An 18194-nucleotide genomic window follows, 5' to 3' on the forward strand; every position below is an offset into this window, starting at 1 on the left:
GACAGGATGCTCTTGACCAGGAAGAGATGCTGGTCAAAGTCACAATGACCTGCTCCAGGACCCAAGACACTTGTAGGTAGGATGCTGCTCTCAGCTCCCACTGTGGCTCATGGGAGTCTTTTCCTCACTTTTACTGCCCACCCATGACAGCGGGTCGGGACCCACCCAGCCACAGGTAACTAAGGGGCTTCTGTCCTAACTAGACACAGGGAGGCAAGGAAGACGCTCCCTCGCCCACCATAGGACAGTGTTGGAAAGGCTGCAGATATGTTTGTTTCCCCCTCCACTCCACATCTGTATCAGCGCACCCCAAATGCCTGGGGACACACATAAACCATGTCTCCAGTCGTATTTTAAGTCTGTGGTCACCAGTCTCCAGGAAACCCTTAACGCTGCCTGCAGCCTCATTCACCACCTTTCCTGGGGGACCTTTCCCACCTCCCCTCTCTCCTCTACCCTCCCCACCATCTCATCTGCACACCAGCATAGCCTTGCTTCCCAGTTCAACAGATTAACAGAAGTCAGAGGAGATCTTCCAGGGTCTCATCTGGCCTTCCGCCCACCTGCACCTGAACCCCAGCCATGGCCTCCCTCCAGTGACTGCCAATAAACCACCCCCCTTAGCAGGGTCAGTCACTTCCCATGTGCATCTGGAAGCCATTCCAGCAGTTCTCTGTCTGGCATTTCCCATGCTCCTCCCACTAGACCTTCCTGCTGGCATGTTAACATGGCGTAATTTCACCCATCTTAAAAAAACAAAAAACAAAAACAAAAAAACAACTCCACTCCACTTAGCCCTCCAGCTATAATCCAACTTTTCTCCTTTCCTTTAAAGTAAAGCTGCATATCAGAGTTGTTTTGCTCACTGCTCCGATTTTTCTCCTTATTCTCTCTCTTGAACCCAGTCTCATCAAGTTTTTGCTCTCACCGCTTTCCAAAGCTGCTCCTTCCCAGGTGGTCAAAGACTTTGGTGCTGCACTAGACCCAGCAGCTCACTCCCTCCTTTACTCACAGCCTTCCCTTGGCTTCTAGGATGTTGTACTCACCTGGGCTGCTTCCATTTCTCTGGCTGCTCCTTCTCAGTCTCCTATGCCAGTTCCTCCTTATCTTTACCCTTTAAATGTCCTTGCACCTCGTGTCCTTGTACACTTAGTTCCCATCTCATCCAGTCTTCGGGCCTTAGGTACCATCGCTGCCCTCATCCCCACCCCCTCTCCAAACCTGCTTCTCCTGCAGCCCTTTCCTATCTCAGACATGGCAACTTTCATCCATCTTGCTGCCAATTCCAAAAATCTCAGTCGTTGGACTCCTATTCTTTCACATGGGCACCTAATACAGCAGGGCATCCTGTTAGCAAAATCTTCAAGTCACATGCAGAATCCTCCCACTTTTCTCATCACTTGCCCTGCCATGGTCCTAGTCTGAGCCAGCATGGTTTCTGGCCTGCAACACCGCAGGGGTGTCCCCTAGCTGGTCCCAACTTCCATGCATGTCTCTCTAGAGTCAGTTCTTAACAGCAATGCGATGTGTTAAAAGGTCTGATCAGATCTTTCTGCTCAAAGACTTCTAATGCTGCCAATTCCACCAAGAAAAAAGCCAGTGACCTTTCCACGTTCCCAAGCCTCGTGTGAACCCACATTAATTTTCTTGACAAACATACCTGGGCCTCTTTAGCTACAGTAGCTGCTTGACATTTCCTAGACCTCACCGGGCAAGATCTGGCCTCAGGGCCTTTGCCTATCCCAACACAAAGTGCACCCATCTAACCACACAATTTGCTTCTCAACCTCCTTTTAGGTCTTCCCTCAAACGCTATCTTCTCAGTGAAGTCTTCCCCAATCACCTTATTTAAAATTGTGCAACGCTCGCTCCCTCTCCCCAACGCCATTTATCACCCTTGCTGGCATTCGTCACCAGAGCACTTAGTACTGCCTCATCTTCCACACACTTTCCTTATTTATTTTATTGCTGCCTTTGTCCTACCACTGGAATGATTATAATTACTTGTTCAACTGTCCTCTTCATTGGAATGTAAACTCTACAAGAGCAGGGATTAGAGTTATTTGGTTGCTGTTGTTCACTGTTGTACTCCAAGCATCTAGGATGAATCAATGAACGGTCAGGAATATTATTCCTCTGAGTTTGCTTCCTAAGGGCCAGCAGGGCTGTTTGGCGGGCATTCAGGATGTGAGTTCCATCATGTACCCAGGGCCTCTGTGGATACTTGTGTTGGGGAGTGGCAGGGACCTAGGCCACGGACACATGCATCAGGAGCTTGTGTTCCACCAAAGGAGAATGGCCCAATCAAACCTGCTGGGAGGGAGGGACACTGGTCTCTCCCACATGGCCCTGCCCTGATCTTAGAGGAGGCATTACTGGAGAAGCACAAAGGTCCCCTGGTGCTCTGTTTCCTTTGAAGCTTCGTCCTCTGCTCAGCAATGACCTAACCTCACCAAAGGACCAATAACCAGAACAAGGAGCTCTTGAACCCTCTCAAACAATACACTTAGGAGACAACCACCATCAAAGAGGGAAGAGATGGCATTTGAGGACATAATGGGAAAATCTGGGTGCCCAGAGTCCCTACACCTGGCCAGACAGCCCCATAAGTGGGAAGACTGCTTTGAGGTCAGGGAGCTGTAGCACATAAAGTGGCTGAGTCTCTCTCCTTCTCCATTTACTGAGAAATGTTGCAATTTCTTATTTTGTCAACAAGGAAAAGGACAAAATCAGGTGGTATTTTAAATGCTGGTGTTCTCCCTTACTCTCTTTATTCACTTAGGTCTTCTTGGATCATTACGTAGTGTTGCTTCTTTGTCTCTAGTAATTTCCTTTGCTCTGAAGTCTACTTTATCCGATATTAATATAGCCTCTCCTGCCTGTCTTTGATTAATGGTAGCATGGTATATCTTTTCCCAACTTTTAACTTTCCATCTGTCTATGCCCTTATGTTTAAAAGGAGTTTTGTATACATGGCATATAGTTGGGTTATATTTGTATCTACTCTGCACATCTCCATCTTTTAATTTAAAGTAATTATTGGCTGGCTCAGTCAGTAGAGCGTGTCACTCTCGACCTTGAGGTTGTGGGTCTGAGCCCCTCGTTAGGTGTAGAGACTACTTACAAAACATAAAGTAATTATTATGTTAGGGCTTCAGTCTGCCTCTTTATTTTTTGTTCGTTCTCTTTGTTTTAGTTCCTGTTTCTCCTTTTATGGTCTCAGGTGGGTTACCTGAATATTTTTTAGAATTTCAATTCGATTTTTACTGGTTTTGGTTATGCTGCTTCATACCATTGTCTTAAAAGTTGCCCTGGGAATTACGATGTGCACGCTAACTTCTCTGTGTGCTGGGATTGATATTCTGCTACTTGAAGCCCGGAACCCTTACTTCCATCTAGACCCTTTTACCGTCCCTTCCACTTCAAAAACAGAACTGTCCGAACTATTTCCTCTACATACTTGAGCACGACACATCACATTTTAATTTTTGCTTCCACCATCACATAGATTTAAGAAACTTATAAGGCAAAGATAGTCTTTTTTATTTATTATTTTTACCTATTCCATTGTTCTATTTCTTTCTGAAATTCCGAGCCTTCTTCTGTCATCATTCCCTTTCTGTTCTGAGAACATCCTTTAGCCATTCTTCAAGAGTAGCCTGCGAGTGGCAAATTCTCTAAGTTTATCTTTAACTGAGAATGTCCTCATTTTTCTCTTCATTCTTAAAGGCTACCTCCACTGGATCCCGAATTCAAGGTTAATAATTCTAGTCTTTTAGCACTTGACAAATGCTGTGCCCCTTCCTGCTCGCCTCCATGTTTCAGATGAAACAGTTGGAATTGGCATTCTTCTATAGATAACGCATTGTTTCTTCCTACTCCCATTCAAGACTTTTTATTTTCGATCTTTAGTTTTCAGAAGTTTGATTATCATTTGTTTTGGTATGAATTTCTTTGGATTTATCCCCGTTAGTATTTGCTTAGCTTCTTAAATCTGGAGGTTTACACCTTTTGCTAAATTTGGGAAATTTTCAGTCCTTATTTCTCCAAATATTTTCCCAGCTTTCCATTGGTCCCTACTGATTCTGGGTTGGGAAGAATAGATTGCAGACTAGTTCTACCTCCAACCACATCATTCTGCCTTTTTTTTGTGCTGGGTGGGGATGGAGGTTGAGTTCCCTGCTGGGCCCAGCTGGTGTCAGAGAAGGAGGGCAGGGGCAATAGAATGCTGGTTAGTCCTCTTCCACTGCCTCCTTAAGTCTCTCTCCTACTGGGTGAAAGTGAAATCTCAGATCTCTATAGGACCCCATTGACACTACCTCAATAGGGGTACTGGGATGCCCCTTGCTTCTGCCCTGTAGGGGATAGAATATCAGTTCCCTATTAGCCCAGAACTACCCCCAGCAAGGAAATGAGAGAGCATTACTGGCTTCGGTTGGGCAGGGGACAGAGGACTAGCTCCCTCCTGAGTCCCACTGACACCACAGAATTGGAGGGAGGGGAGAATGGGAACTGTGTCACCCCTGTTTCCATGGAGTGGAAGTTATAGAAGATCACTTCCTCTTTGGTCCCACTGAAATTACTAGGTGGGAGAGGAATAGGACAGCAGCAGATTTTCCATTACTGCTTGTCTAGGGTAGGGCATGTATTAATAGCCAAGAAGGTTTTCTGTTCTGTTAGGCAATCCTTTTCCCAATTCTTTGGCTATGGGAATAGGATTTACTTAGAGCTTCACTGCCATGTCACTGAAGTCCAAAGGTCCTTAGACAGTCTGCCTTCTTTCCACTTTTCAGAGTCATCCTATGATTGATTGTTCTGTTATGCCCAGGGTGTTCCTATTTTAGTTGTAAGAGGAAGGGACTGGGAACTACAGAGCTGCTCCATCTTAGCCAGATGCCTCTTGATTCGATTATTCATCAGCGGTTTTTTTTGAGCCTCTACTATGTTCTAGTCCTATGGCTAGGAAGTGAGGACTCACAATGAATAAGACAGACATCCCCATCCTCACAAAGCTTACACTCAAGTGGAGGTAAAAGACAGTTATACAAGGCATTACAGCGAAGTGTAACAAATGCTACGATAAAGCCTCTCACACTAACACCGTGGAGTGGAACACATGAACCAAAAAGAAAGCCACACAACCAGAATAAGTTGAGACTCTTTCAAGCCCTACAGATTCATTTCTGAGTAATGGATACAATCACTAGGATCATTCTGATTGCTTTTGTGAATTGAGAACACTCTGAAAGGCAAGAGCTATGATGACAGAGCTGCCTGACTTCACAGCTGCTGATGGTGCCTAGGAGCAGGATTTTCTAGGAACTAAGAAGCTACAACAAATAAACACAATCACATCTCTTAATAGCCCCAGACTGAAGCAGAAAAAACCACTGCAGAGCCCTAATTCCTGAGTCAATAGTCTTGGACACCACCAGCTTTTGGTAGAAAGTCAATGGTTCTTCACTGGGAGTAGAGTCTCCATTTTTGGAAAGTTGCCCTTATTTGGAAAAATATTGGACAATCTGATCCAAGAAAGTTCTGTTCCTTGGCTTCTTCTCACCAACCCAACTTGTTGATATGTTTTAGGCTAGCTAAACCTAGTGGTGATGAATAATGCCTACAGCTATTTATAATAAAACATGATTTAAGACCAAACTGATCAAGAAGACTTACCCGACCCAACTCCCTGTACCGTGACCATAATCACATTAAATGTGAATACTAACAAGTAGAATTTGGGACACTAACTGCCATCCGATTTTGAAAGAAAATTAAATATCAGTATATGTAATTCCTTCTAGCACATACATCTTCAACTAGACACGAGATTTTCAATACAATAATTACTAAGATGTGAACTCACAGACTTCCAGTTCTTGTTCAGTGCATCATAATGGCCAGCAATATAAAGAATAAAACTTATTAATGTAGCTGGTGAAAACTCAAATATCAAGTAGGACTAAGCCACTGGTTGATAGGTCTCATGGTAGGCATGATGGCTCCATTCATTCATTCATTCAATTTTCATTCACACACCCATGCCTCAGGGACCATGTATCCTTAATCTATGAGCTAACGAGCCATGCACAGGTCATGTCACTGGCTGGCAGGCCCCAGCAGAGCTTCCATGATGCACTTTGGGCCCAAGACATAGGGTCCTTGAGTGTGTATCAGCCTGTAGGTTAATGAAGGCTGGCTAGTAAGACTTGGGTCCACTGGTGGAGGGTGTTAGTCGAGAGAGGTGGCTGTCATCTCAACAGCTCACAAGTCATGGGTAGAAAAATCAATCTTATGGGGTTGCATATGAACCATAAATCAATAATTATTCCTATAATCCTCTGTGGCACCCTCCCTGAGTCCCCAGTGAGGATTAACATTCCATTTGGTCTCTCATCATAAAGTCACCATTACACAAATGAACTGAATGAGAATCCGCTATAATGACAAAAAGATCTAATTTCATAAAGAAAAGCAAATACTTTCTAACAAAAGAGTGGCCCTGAGCATACTGAAGAAAGTTCCTTAAATTATGTTTATGCCACTGGCGTACATCAAACTGACTTCAGCACATTTCGAGCTGCCACTTTCTTTCTAGAAGTACTCATTCAATTCATTTTAACAAATTTGCTCTGGTCTGAAATGTCCATCATAATGGCTTCGCACACTTCACTGAAGAAATTTTCAAGGGAGCGGATACCAACATGACATATGTCTAAATTTAACACAGAAAAAAAAGCTACATTTGCTGTTAAAAAGAAATTAGAAGGAAATGAGGAATTTCTCTTTTGGGACTTATTCCTCAGGAAAAGTCCTTTGCTGTCCTCATTATTGGGCCATTTTTCCACCTGTTGAAGTGATGGTACAACAGCCTGGCACAGGGCATGGGGGCCACCTCCCCATGGGGCAGGAAACTGAGGGCTGCCCACAGCGTGGCCACACCCCTCACCTCCAGACACCAGGTGACACAACCCAGTGAGTGAGCTGAGCCAGCAGGGTCACCTCTGGCCAGCAAACCAACTCCCCCGCCCAGGGTTCCCTGGAATGTATTTACGAAGAAAAGGGGCTATATTACCAGTTCCCCTGTCCCTGGAGAGCTTGTCCTCCTTCTCCTCCCTCTCTAACGTGCTGCTGGAGGACGAGATGCTGGAGGCAGAGCAGTTGTCCTTCTCGTTCACCTCCTCACTCTGCCTCTCTTTCTCACTGAGGGAAGCCCGCTCTTCCGGCTCTTGCTCCAGTGCTCGCTCCACGTCACTCTCTGCTCCCACGCAGGCAGGGGCTACTTCAGGGCTGGCCTCATCCGTGCCCTGCCCCACCTCCACCTCCGCCTCCCGTCCAGGCTCAGGATCCCCAGCACTCCCTGCTGGAGACAACAATGGAGATTTTAATCACAACAGGAATTTCTTGGGAATGTCAAGTGAGGTGTGAAAGTCGACATGAGGTTGATTCCTCTTTGCTGTTTGGTGTGGGCAGATTTCTAAAGATGGCCCCCAGGATTCGCATCCCCTGGTCATTCAGTCAAACACTCCTCTAGGGACTGCTGATGGTGCAGTCTCCAGTCACTGGACTCTAAGATGTGGAGATTATCTAGGGGGGCCTGATACAACCCAGTGAGACTTTTAAAAGCACAGTGTTTTCTGATTGGCCACAAAAAACAAAGAGAGATTAGAAACATGTGGCCTTAAAGATGGAGGGGTGATGTGACGGACAAGGAATGTGAGTGGCCCTCTAGAAGCTGAGAGCAATTCCTGGCCAACATAAAATAAAGAACAGGGACTTTGGGTCTATGAGTGCAAGAAACCGACTTCTGCCAACAACGTAAATGAACCTGGAAGTGGATTCTTCCCAGGGCCTCCAGTAAGAGACAGGCCAGCCTCTGCCTTGAGTGGGCCCTCGTGATACCCAGGGCTGAGAACCCCGTTGAACCCTGCTGGACTTCTGACCTATGGAAACTGTGAGAGAATGAACGGGTCTACTGTGAGTCACTGTTTGCAGTATTTTGCTACAAACCAGGAGCAGCCATGTGTTTTATCAGTAGCCAAACCAATGGGCACTGTCGCCCTTTACTTGAATTAGGTTTGCTCATAATTTGATTAGCCCATGATTTTGAAAGTTGTTCAGGAGAATCACTCACGGGCACAGAACTATGTATAAACCTATCAAGACTGGAGATTTGATGCCCGTAGCAAGGTAAAATGTTCATGCTCCCATGTGTGACATCCTCTACAGAACAGGAAAATGGCATAGTATGGCCTTGCGTGGTTTTACTGAGCAAAATTCTCAGCTGGGCACCATATATCGGTAGCAAATGACTGAGAATACAGAAAGTTCTGAGTCAGCTGCCACACGTGAAGGCCAGAGGGAGACAGGTGACTCCTGAGAGCAGGGCTGGGCGAAACCACATCGCTGGAATCATGGCAGTGTGCCCTAAGAGCACGTGCTCAAGCCCTAGGCATATGCTCCGCAAATACAGAAAGTCAGCAGGGTCTGCACAGGGCAGGAACTGTAAGACACTTGCCCAGACCCCAGGAAAACAAGCAGATCAGGGCGTTCCCTCTGGGGAGGCAACCTGCTGGCTCAGGTAAGGGGGGGATGGCTGCCAGTGGAGTTTGCAGAACTCGCCCTCCAGCAGGCCAGCCAGTGCCATTCCTATGGGACAGGAGAGCTCAGGCCTCACTGGCCAGGAGCCCAGCTGCCCTCAGCTTCCCAGCCAGAAGTCATTCTGCCAAGACTCCTTGGGTCCAGCACCCCCACCCCCCATCTGCTCTCAGGCTGCCTTCCTCCGAGAAAGAGGGAATTGGGGGAAGGTGCAACGTCAGCTTCTCCTTATGTCCTTGGGTAACTTCCAGCCACGGAAGGAAGAATCACTCCTCCAGGAGTCTCTCCAGTGCCCATCAGGTAGGACGTGAGTGTAGAGGTCAGAGAGCCTCTCCGTTCCGCCTGCCCGTGGCTTCATGACAGGCTGTCTATCTTCTAGTCTAGTACAGCAACCTGCTTCCCTGGGAGACTGGAGGAAGGCAGGCCGGGGCAACAAAGGCCCTCTGCTGTCTACTGGCTGTCCTGCTGGGTGTCCCCAAGAACTGGTGATATGAGGACAAAGTTTCCAGGCCGAGATGTGCTGCCTGGCAGTAGCAGGAGGAAACCAAAGGACATACAACCATGAGCCCACATACGTAAGTGTGGTACCATCGGACACTCTTCCTCAAAAGCAAAGACTGAGCTGAGTACAGGGAAAGAGTGAATACATCCTTGAGAAAAATTCCCTTTGGTATTAGAGGAATTTTTATGGTGATTTCGTCTTCATCTGATAATAAACTATTTAGCAAGGAGCTACAAACACCCCTTCGTTTACGAGCAAGGCAGAGCACCGTGTGACCAATACCACTGTCATCCTTCGGTTGACAGCAGGCATATGTCCTTGCGCACATTTACTTCAGAGCAGCCACATCAAAACGAAAATGTGTTTCCAACCGTCTAGCATGTGGCAGGCATTTGAGGTTTAATTGGCGAGCATATGGCGAACACTGGCTGGGGTGCCTCCCTGTGGCTTTATCACTGACAGGGTGGTTGCCGTGGGTCTGTGTCCACTCTCCATCCCCAGGACACTGGGCATGCGAAGTGGGAAAGACCCAGGATTCAGTGGCGGTTTGACTTCAGCGCATGCGCACGCCGCCATCATGCGTCCTTCCACCGAAGCAGCGACTCTGGCCCCTGATGAGCCGTGGCCTTCTGGACAGGTGTGGTGACAGACATGCACGTGCTAGCGAGCCACACATCCTTGTGGCTAAGACACGAAACAATTTCACACCCCTCCGCTAGGGCCCCACTTCATGGAGGCATTTCCACGTGCGATCGACCAGCGGGTGGTCTCTCTGTCATGACTGCTGGGGAGGTAGCCATCGCCACACCCGCCTCCTGACCAGAACGCAGACTCAGTAGCACAAGGCCAGACTGCAAATCTGTGGCATGGGAGGCTGTCCTGGCGACGGACAAATACACACATTCGAGTCAAGCAAAACCAGCACAGCTAGAGAGTGACGATGTGGGCGCAAACACACACCACTGCTCCTTCCTGACAACACCCGTCCTGCACATGCCTGGCCGCACACTTGTCACTGACAGAACACACACCCCGGCTTTCAGAGGGCTTGCTCCTCAGCTACGGAAACAGGACGTGAGAACCCATCAATGGGGATCACAGTGGTATGTCGCTGGGCACCCAAGGGAGGGCACTGGATAACAAGGGACAGGGGATCCCTGGAAGGAGCAGCCGGGACCCACGGCAGAGCCCTTCTGCAGCTGCATTAATCAAACACAGGAATGACAAGGGCAAAAGGTCCCCAAGGGCTGAGACCTGACCTTCCTCTTGTGTCCACGAGCGCCCAGCACAGTATTGAGCTGACGTCTGCTCTCCCAAAGTCTTCGCTGACACCCAGGAAGCTCTCTGAGGCTGTACCCCAAGTTTCAGAACATTTCTGCTCCCCTTTCCCATTCTTCTCCATCAGGTCCCCTCTTATCAGCACCCTCTCCACACATACACCCCCATTCCTTGACACTGCCCTCTGCCAGGCTACCCCACTCTGGGCGGACAGGGGGAAAAGTATCATCTACCCTCCTGGAGTACCCAGGAAGCAGGAGGAACCATATCCTAGGAGTCTCCAGGAACAGCCCTAAAGAGAGCTAAGGCATTTGTCAACACCTAAGGGTGGAAACTGCTCACGACTTCCCCCTATTGCTGGTCCTTGTGTTTAGTGAACCTTTCTCTGGCCCAACAATGGTGTTGGTGGTGAAAGACACAGTGATCCGTGAGTGACACAAGTGACAGACCCAGTGCTTGTCATCACAGGGATCACAGAGGAGCAAAGAGAACCTATGTGCCTGGCCATGGCCCCCGTATGGCAAAGGTGGGGGAACCCTACCCCAATGAACATGGACATCCCAGCCCCCAGGCTCACCCAGACACGGTTAAACATACCCATACATGTGACAGAGCTCTAAAAACAGCAGCATGGTGCCCTGGGGGGCGGGCGGGGGGCGGGTATGGCAAGGGACTTCGGCAAGGCCTGGGAAGGAACATAAGCCGCTTTGCCAAAATGACATTTAAGCAGGGTCTCCAAGGAGGAAAATGAGTTAAAAGGGTGAAGAGTGGCCATGTTCTGGGCAGAGGGAAAAAGCATGTGCAGAGACCGGGAGCACAGGGCACGCTGGAGGAATGAAAGCTGTCTTGCTGTTCTTGCAAGGCGGGGTGAGGACCTGGGACGTCATGCTAAGGGCAGTGAGAGCTGCTGTAGGTAGAGACAGGCAAACAACACTTCCCGCTGGGACAGCTGACACATGCCTGGTGCTATGGGTGAAGCTCATCAGTCATGTGGAGCACCCAGTCCCGGAAGCAAGCCCTGCAGACAGAGACTCAGGAGGAAGAGGCGAATGCCAGACACTGGGGCTCAACAGACCATGATGAATAAAAACATGACGCCCATGGGAAGCTGATCCCACTCCAGAGAGCCACTAGGGGAGCTAGCCAGTCAGCATCTGAGGGAAGCATGGGGTGCTGTCTCCCTCTGAGGACTGCAATGGAGCACACCTCACATGAACGGTCTCCTAAATCCACACAACCCCTCTGTGGGGAGGCCTCTCCTATTGTCCTCAGAAAGCAAGGCTGGGGAGGGAAGAGTGAAGGCCCAGGCCATGGTGCTGGGCAGGGTACCCATTCCCGAGCACATGCCTGTAAGGACCCTGAAGCCCTGCCTTTGATGCAGGGTCAGAAATGACTGCAATAAACCAAACCTGCAAGTCAGGGGCTGCCAGGGCTCCCCGCCCCCAGCCTTTCCATCAGCAGCCATGCCCGCCTATCACCCCGGACGAAGGAAGGACGTGAAGATCTGCCGCATCTCTGGGACTGGGCGGAGGAGGAGAGGAGTTAAAAGAAGTTCCTGGGCCAAGCACCAGGTAGTCCTTCCCACAGCAGGCATGAGTATGGAAGCAAAGGGAGGACATGGCAAGAAATGCCTGGCAACATAAAAGGCATCCAAAACCGGCACCTGTCTTCCATCCTAATGGAGCAGACTGATGGGATCCTGGCATTGCCAGAACGCACTTAGCAAAGGCCAGAAAAATGTATTTGGCCAGATCCTGCACAGACCTGATTCAAAGGGCTTTAAACTAAATTTTAAGGTGGGAGTGCAGAGAGGAGAAAAAGGAGGGAAAAAAATCAAAATTAAACTGCATAAAGGGATATAGGAATGGCTAATTTAGGTAATGTGGAAGAAATCATTGAAAGGAAGAGATCCACAGTATACTCAGAAAGAAGTAACAAGGAACCTGGTTGTCGCCATCCTGGGGACGGGCCTGCAACCCAAACATGGCCACTGAAGGGAATTCTTTATCCAAAGAAAACAGACATTACAGGAGAGAGAGACTGGGCGTGGGAGCAGGATGGGAACCCATCAACATGAGAACCACAGGGAAAGAGGGAAAACGTCACTGCTTTTGTTGAGAGAATATAAACAGGGTATCCACCAGATACTGGGACTTCCCTCATGCAGATCACAGAAGTGGGAGGGAGATGAGAGAGAGCAGGCCCTGAGCAACTTAGCCAGGGCAGAGGATGGCTCCTAACAGCTAGTTCTCTTTGTCCCTCCGAAAGCCCAGCACCAACTCATCTGGTCCCGAAAATCTCACTAGACATCAGGCCCAGCATACTGGGTACCGAGCGCCTTCTATACACTGGAGCGTCCCCGGAACCGCATACACGCCACGCAATGGAGTCCTCACACCAGCAGTATGAAGATTTGTGTCCCCGTGTGGGAAGTGAGGACACCTGCCCAGAGAGGTTAAGCAACTTGTCCAGGGCTACACCGTGGGCTGGATGCTCACGGCTGCTCCTCCAGACCACTCTCTGCTCTGTGCCCTGGGAGGCTGGCTGCCTCTCACTTTCACAGGGAGGTAGCAGCAAGGGAGGGAGGGAGGGAGGGAGAGGCTGCAGTATTTATGACTCCACTCTCTTCACATGGGGCCTCAGTTTGGCAGAAGTGATCAGGCCTCCGTTTCTGTCCTGTGCCCTCCTTCCCAAGGCCACAGCTCTCACTGAGTCCCAGGCATGGACCAAGTTCCTCCAGGCCTGGAGGTGGGAGCAGTGTGGACAGTCTCCCACCACTGCTCATCTCCGGAGGCTTCTCCACCGGATGGTCCTGTGACCTTCCCCACACCTCCGTGAACGGTTTCTTCACTGGCTGCCCTCAGGCACCCTCTGAGCACATCTGTCTCCTTCCAGCCTCCCCAACAAGCAGAGCTGGGATTTGCACCCCACGGGACTGACTGAAAGCTCAGGCTATTAATCACGATGGCTGTGAGGTGGGAGACTTATGCTGTAAAGGAGAAGTACATAATCATTCCTGAGGAGACAAGCAAATATACCATGCAGCGTGCACGAACCTTCCAGGTCTGCTTTCATCCATGTCCCTGACAGCTGAGTCCAGAGTGTCCAGTTGGGATCTCCTGTCATGCAACTTTTCTCTGAAGAGATAAATTGCTGGTAGAAAGATCTGAACTTAATAAGTCTTTGGGTGGCTTCAATTGATTTCAGTCTGTGATGGTGTCTCGATGACTCTGCCAGGACTTGGCTCTCTGGCAGGTCTTATGAAACCAAGGGCTGGGCCAGCCAATTCTATAATAGTTGCTCCAAATCCTGTACATTCCAGGGACCTCCCCAGTTCAGAGCTCATAACTAACACCATCAACGTTAAACTTGGGGTTTAATCACATAAATGTGAAAAAGGTCCCAAGAGAAAAAGCTCACAACTTTGGAAATTCTTTAGACTTTGCGTTTGGTGTTGGGCCAGTTCATGCTAAGCTATTCACTCAGATTCACTCTAGAGCGGGATTTCTTGGCCTTAATACCATGGATATTTGGGGTTGGAGAATTCTGGGGTGTGGGAGGGCTGTCCTGTGCACTGTAGGGAGTTCAGCAGCATTCCTGGCCTCTACCCACTAGAGGCCAATAGCACCTCCCCCTCAGTTGTGACAACTAAAAATATCTCGAGACACTGCCAAATGTCTCTTGGAGGGAGATGGGGGGGGGGGGCAGCAGGGATCGTCCCATGTTGAGAATCACTACTCTAAGGGAACGGTTTCATTAGGATGGGCTCAACTCAGCCTCCTCAGGCTTTACACAAACAAACAAAAAAACCTACTTTATCATGTGCAAAATACTGACCCATCAGTCTAGTGTACTCAGATGTCTTCAAAATTTAGCCCAGTTTTATTCTCAAAATTGAGATCTAGATTTTCTAAACAGGCTCAGCCTAAGTCACGTCTTAAGATGAAAACCATATGTGGCCAAAATTACCTTCGGAAGCCCTTTTGGAAGATGCCATTTTATAGACACCACACCAACCCTCACAGTTCCAACAGTCAAGGTGTTCATTTAGCTTCAGTGGAATGCCATTAAGAAGTATGGGGTTTGTAGTGGTGGGCGAGTTACCATGAAACACAAATCTTCATACTCTAACATCACTTTTGATGCAGAGCTGTTCACACTTCATGAGGCACATGAAAGTCAGAAATGACTCAAGAAAAAAACAGATCCGTGGGCCTTGTGTCATGCTCACATGGAAACCTACACCTGAGCTGGGGGTTGGGCAGGATTACAAGCACCATTCGAATTGAAATCTGCACTCCCCCCACCTTTGCCCCTCGGGTTATGCTTCTGATGGCGTTCACAGGATATAATTCCACTGTATTATCATGTAGGACAAAAAAGAAGTTTCTAGTTTCAGGTCCAACTATTGCAATATCGGTTAATGGATAGATTCTATTTTACACTATAAACAGAAAATGAAAAGAAAAAAGAAAAAGCAATTTAAGATTATTGTATCGTGTATCACTACTCTGTATTTTGTATCATTGTTTTATCATTATCTTGAACTCAAACCATACGACCCCAGATATCAACCCCTGGATATGAAGACTTCCTTTGAACTTGTTTAAATTCTTCTAAAATCAGATGGACAGATCTTGTCTTGGCTCAGGATCAGTTCGGGATCAGAACAGGATCAGTTCCAATATTCATTTGTCTTTCCATGCCCAGTAGGACTGGTGGACCTCCTAGGTTAACTACATGCTCATTTTCTTACAAGAGCAAATAGGAAGACAGCAAGACTTTCCTCAAGGATGAAGACACTAATTCCAAACTGGCAATGCATGTCAAGAGCACCGCTAGCTCTTGTCATAGTCCCAGACAGAACATCAGTGACATCCAAACAAAACAGCTATTTTGGAAAGTATATACTAGCATTAAAATGGATCGTCCTGAATAATAACAGCTAGCAAATAAATTGACTGACCTTGAGTTTTTTTGGTTAATTCACTTTTTCAGGCTTAGCAGGAGGAAGTTACTTTTAATTAGATGTTCTAATGTAATTAGTAGCAACACTCGCTCACTCGTCAAATTTAGTGATACCTCTGTTGTGTCAGGTGCTGCACTAAGGCATAAGGAAGTCAGATGTGAAAAATATCTTCCAAAAATATTTTTCAGGATAAAGTGGTCTAGCCAAGAGATATTATGGTATCAAAACAACTATTAGCTAAAGAAAATACTAGCTCTTCCTGCCAGTAGTGTCTGACCAGGCCTAGGCAGAACCAGCTGACCTACAACTGGGGTACAACTAGAAATCTTAAACTCTCACCCCAAACAGTTGACTCTTCTTCACTTATAGTCACTAATCCATCTAGTCAACAACTTAGTTTATCTGAACTTGTCAGCGCATTCATATAAAAGGAGAAAGATCCATTTATATTAAAATCCATTTATATTAAAATAAGGGACATTTTAATAGGTGGTTGAATAAATATCTCAACTATCAATTTATCAAGAATCATCCTCTGAATTTTCTTCTTCCTTTAGGGTTAGATCCTCAGAAGGAAATGGCCCACATAATGTCAATTCTCTGTAAGAGTTCTTTTTCTACATTATCCCACCATCCTTCCTTCAGTCTTTATAGAGCAGACTATGTTGTCAAAGATGTGTCCTCCATCATGACCCATGTAGTAAATTTCTGGATACAGGGGAAACAGCTGTCTCTATAGATTACTGTATTTTCTTTTTTCATGCTATTTGTTCATTCACTAGCTCATAAAACATTTACCGAATGTCTATTCTGCTCCAAGCAGTGGGAGATAACAAAGGTGAGTGCAGGCATGGGCTCTCCTCTGGGGAACACACAGATCAAGAGGGGGGACCATTTACTGCATATACAGTGAGATAAGCCCTGTATCCCTGGTATGCACAAGAGGTAAGGGAAACACATAAGAGGAATCAAAGGGGGCTTTAGAGAAGATGCTTCAATTAGATGGCTAAGAGCCCAGGGGACCCCTAGTGGAAGAGAGCTCTCAAGCACAGAAGCACACGTGAGAAAACATAGCCCCCTTCAGGTAGTGCCAGTGGTTTGGTGCTGATGTAATCTAACATGTAAGGGTGGTTGTGGAGGTTAAAGACTGGTAGTAGGGACTGGATAACCAAAGCCTTGAGTGCCACGTAAGGTCTTGTCTTTACGCTATAGATAATGGAGAGCCACTAGAGCTGTTTAAAAACAGATATGATTTTTTTTGGTTGGGTTGCTAATAAGAACCTGGAAGATATGAGATCTATTAGAAGTTATTGAAATGGTCCCCATGAGAGATGGTTGAGAGCAGGACAAAGGCAATGGCAATTGGGAGACAGGAAGGAGGGCTGAGTTGAGAGAAAGGAGCACATGAACACTTGGTGATTGCATGCCAGTGTGAGCACTGACGGAGGAGTTAAAAATTATATGCATGCTTCCAGCTTAAATGACTAGGCCAAGAGAGATGGTCTACACCAATGAGGACTGGAAGGTATGAACGAACAGGCTTGGGGGGTAGGGAGTTTATGGGTGAGAGATGGGCAAATCTCCCATCTGAATGCCCCTGACTGGCACCTGTTGAGTGTGACATGTCTGTGGAGCATTCAGATGCTGATGTCTAAGGAGGCTAGATAAATGTGTCGTGAGCTCCAGAAGGCCAAGGCTGGAGATGCAGGCCTGGCGGTTTTCATCATATAGTCGGGAGTTAACAATCACAGGTGGGGATGTGAGAAAACAGCCAGAAGTCAGGCATAAAAACAGAGGGTTGCTGGGAAAGGTCCCTTGGGAAAACCCAATACTTAGGAGGCAGGCAGGCAGAAGAGTCAGTAAGAAGACTGAAACAGAATGACGAGAAAGACTAAGGTAAATGATGAGAAAACAGTGAGGAGAAACGCAGGAACATATGATAAGCCAAATAACACACTGAATCTGGAGATTATCTAGAGGATACACAGGGACCAAGAGCTGCTCGATCTAGAGAGTCAACAAAAATCTACTGGAACTTCCAAATGTATCTGGCGGAGGCAGCTTTCTCAGAGGATGTCCCAGCTTCAGAAGGCTCTGAAGATTCGTGCCATGTTCAGAGACAGGTAAGATGCACTGCAGGGTCACTGACCCGAGGAGTTCTCTTGGAAAAGCATACTTTAGGGACTGGAAAGCTAATGTGTGATTATCCTGCCACACTGCAAACAGTGTATCATTTTGCACAAATGCCTTATCAGGGTGGGTGAGGGAAAGGCAGGGGTGGTAGAGTGGGGGCAGGGGTGCTGGAGGGAAAAGTGGAATGGCAGGGGGGTGGTCAAGGTCCTGATCACAGGTAAGAATGCTACAAGGGACTGGGTAGTTACTCATCTTTGTTATTTCTCAGTTCTTAATCAACAACTCGGGAAATTCAAAGTACCACACTGACTGAAGAATGCTCAGCATCCCTACCTGTGGAGGCCTCCGGAATGTCCCTGGGAACATTTACCCAAGGCTCCCACCTGGGATGAAAGACACTAATGTCTTTCCAGATTGCCTGTTAGCACCTCCAGATGCAGACAAGCTCATTCACCCCCAGTGCCTGCTCCAGACGGGGTCTTGCAACTCTGGATGTGCTTTCTTTTTGTCAAATAGGAACAAACAAGCTAATTCCTGTTCTAAAGTTGAATATTTTGTTTTCATTAAACAGATTTTAAGATGCAAATTTGTAAATGTTGGTTAAAAACCATTATAATCCAATGCTTGGAAACTTTTCTCCATGGGTCTCTTGTGTTTCTGCAGTCTTACAGGCAGGGGCACTGACAGTCTTAGCTCTGGAATATCTTTCCAAGGATA

At 47.4% G+C, this 18194-nt stretch overlaps 1 protein-coding gene across 22 annotated transcripts in view; it reads right to left on the minus strand.

Moving 5' to 3' along the window:
* Window positions 1-18194, minus strand: part of FHOD3 (formin homology 2 domain containing 3) — a 450733-nt gene that overhangs the window by 57025 nt on the left and 375514 nt on the right. For 16 of the 22 annotated variants that reach the window (XM_045777869.2, XM_087869863.1, XM_045777868.2 and 13 more), the window contains one exon: window positions 7073-7360. In XM_045777869.2, coding sequence (XP_045633825.2) covers window positions 7073-7360 — 288 coding nt within the window. The remainder of the gene's footprint in view (window positions 1-7072; window positions 7361-18194) is intronic. The other 6 variants (XM_045777879.2, XM_045777861.2, XM_045777864.2 and 3 more) reach the window with 1 other exon arrangement.

The sequence above is a fragment of the Ursus americanus genome, chromosome 19 (genome assembly GCF_024610735.1).
Source record: "Ursus americanus isolate L20-20 chromosome 19, mUrsAme1.1.p, whole genome shotgun sequence".
Classification (NCBI taxonomy): Eukaryota; Metazoa; Chordata; class Mammalia; order Carnivora; family Ursidae; genus Ursus; species Ursus americanus.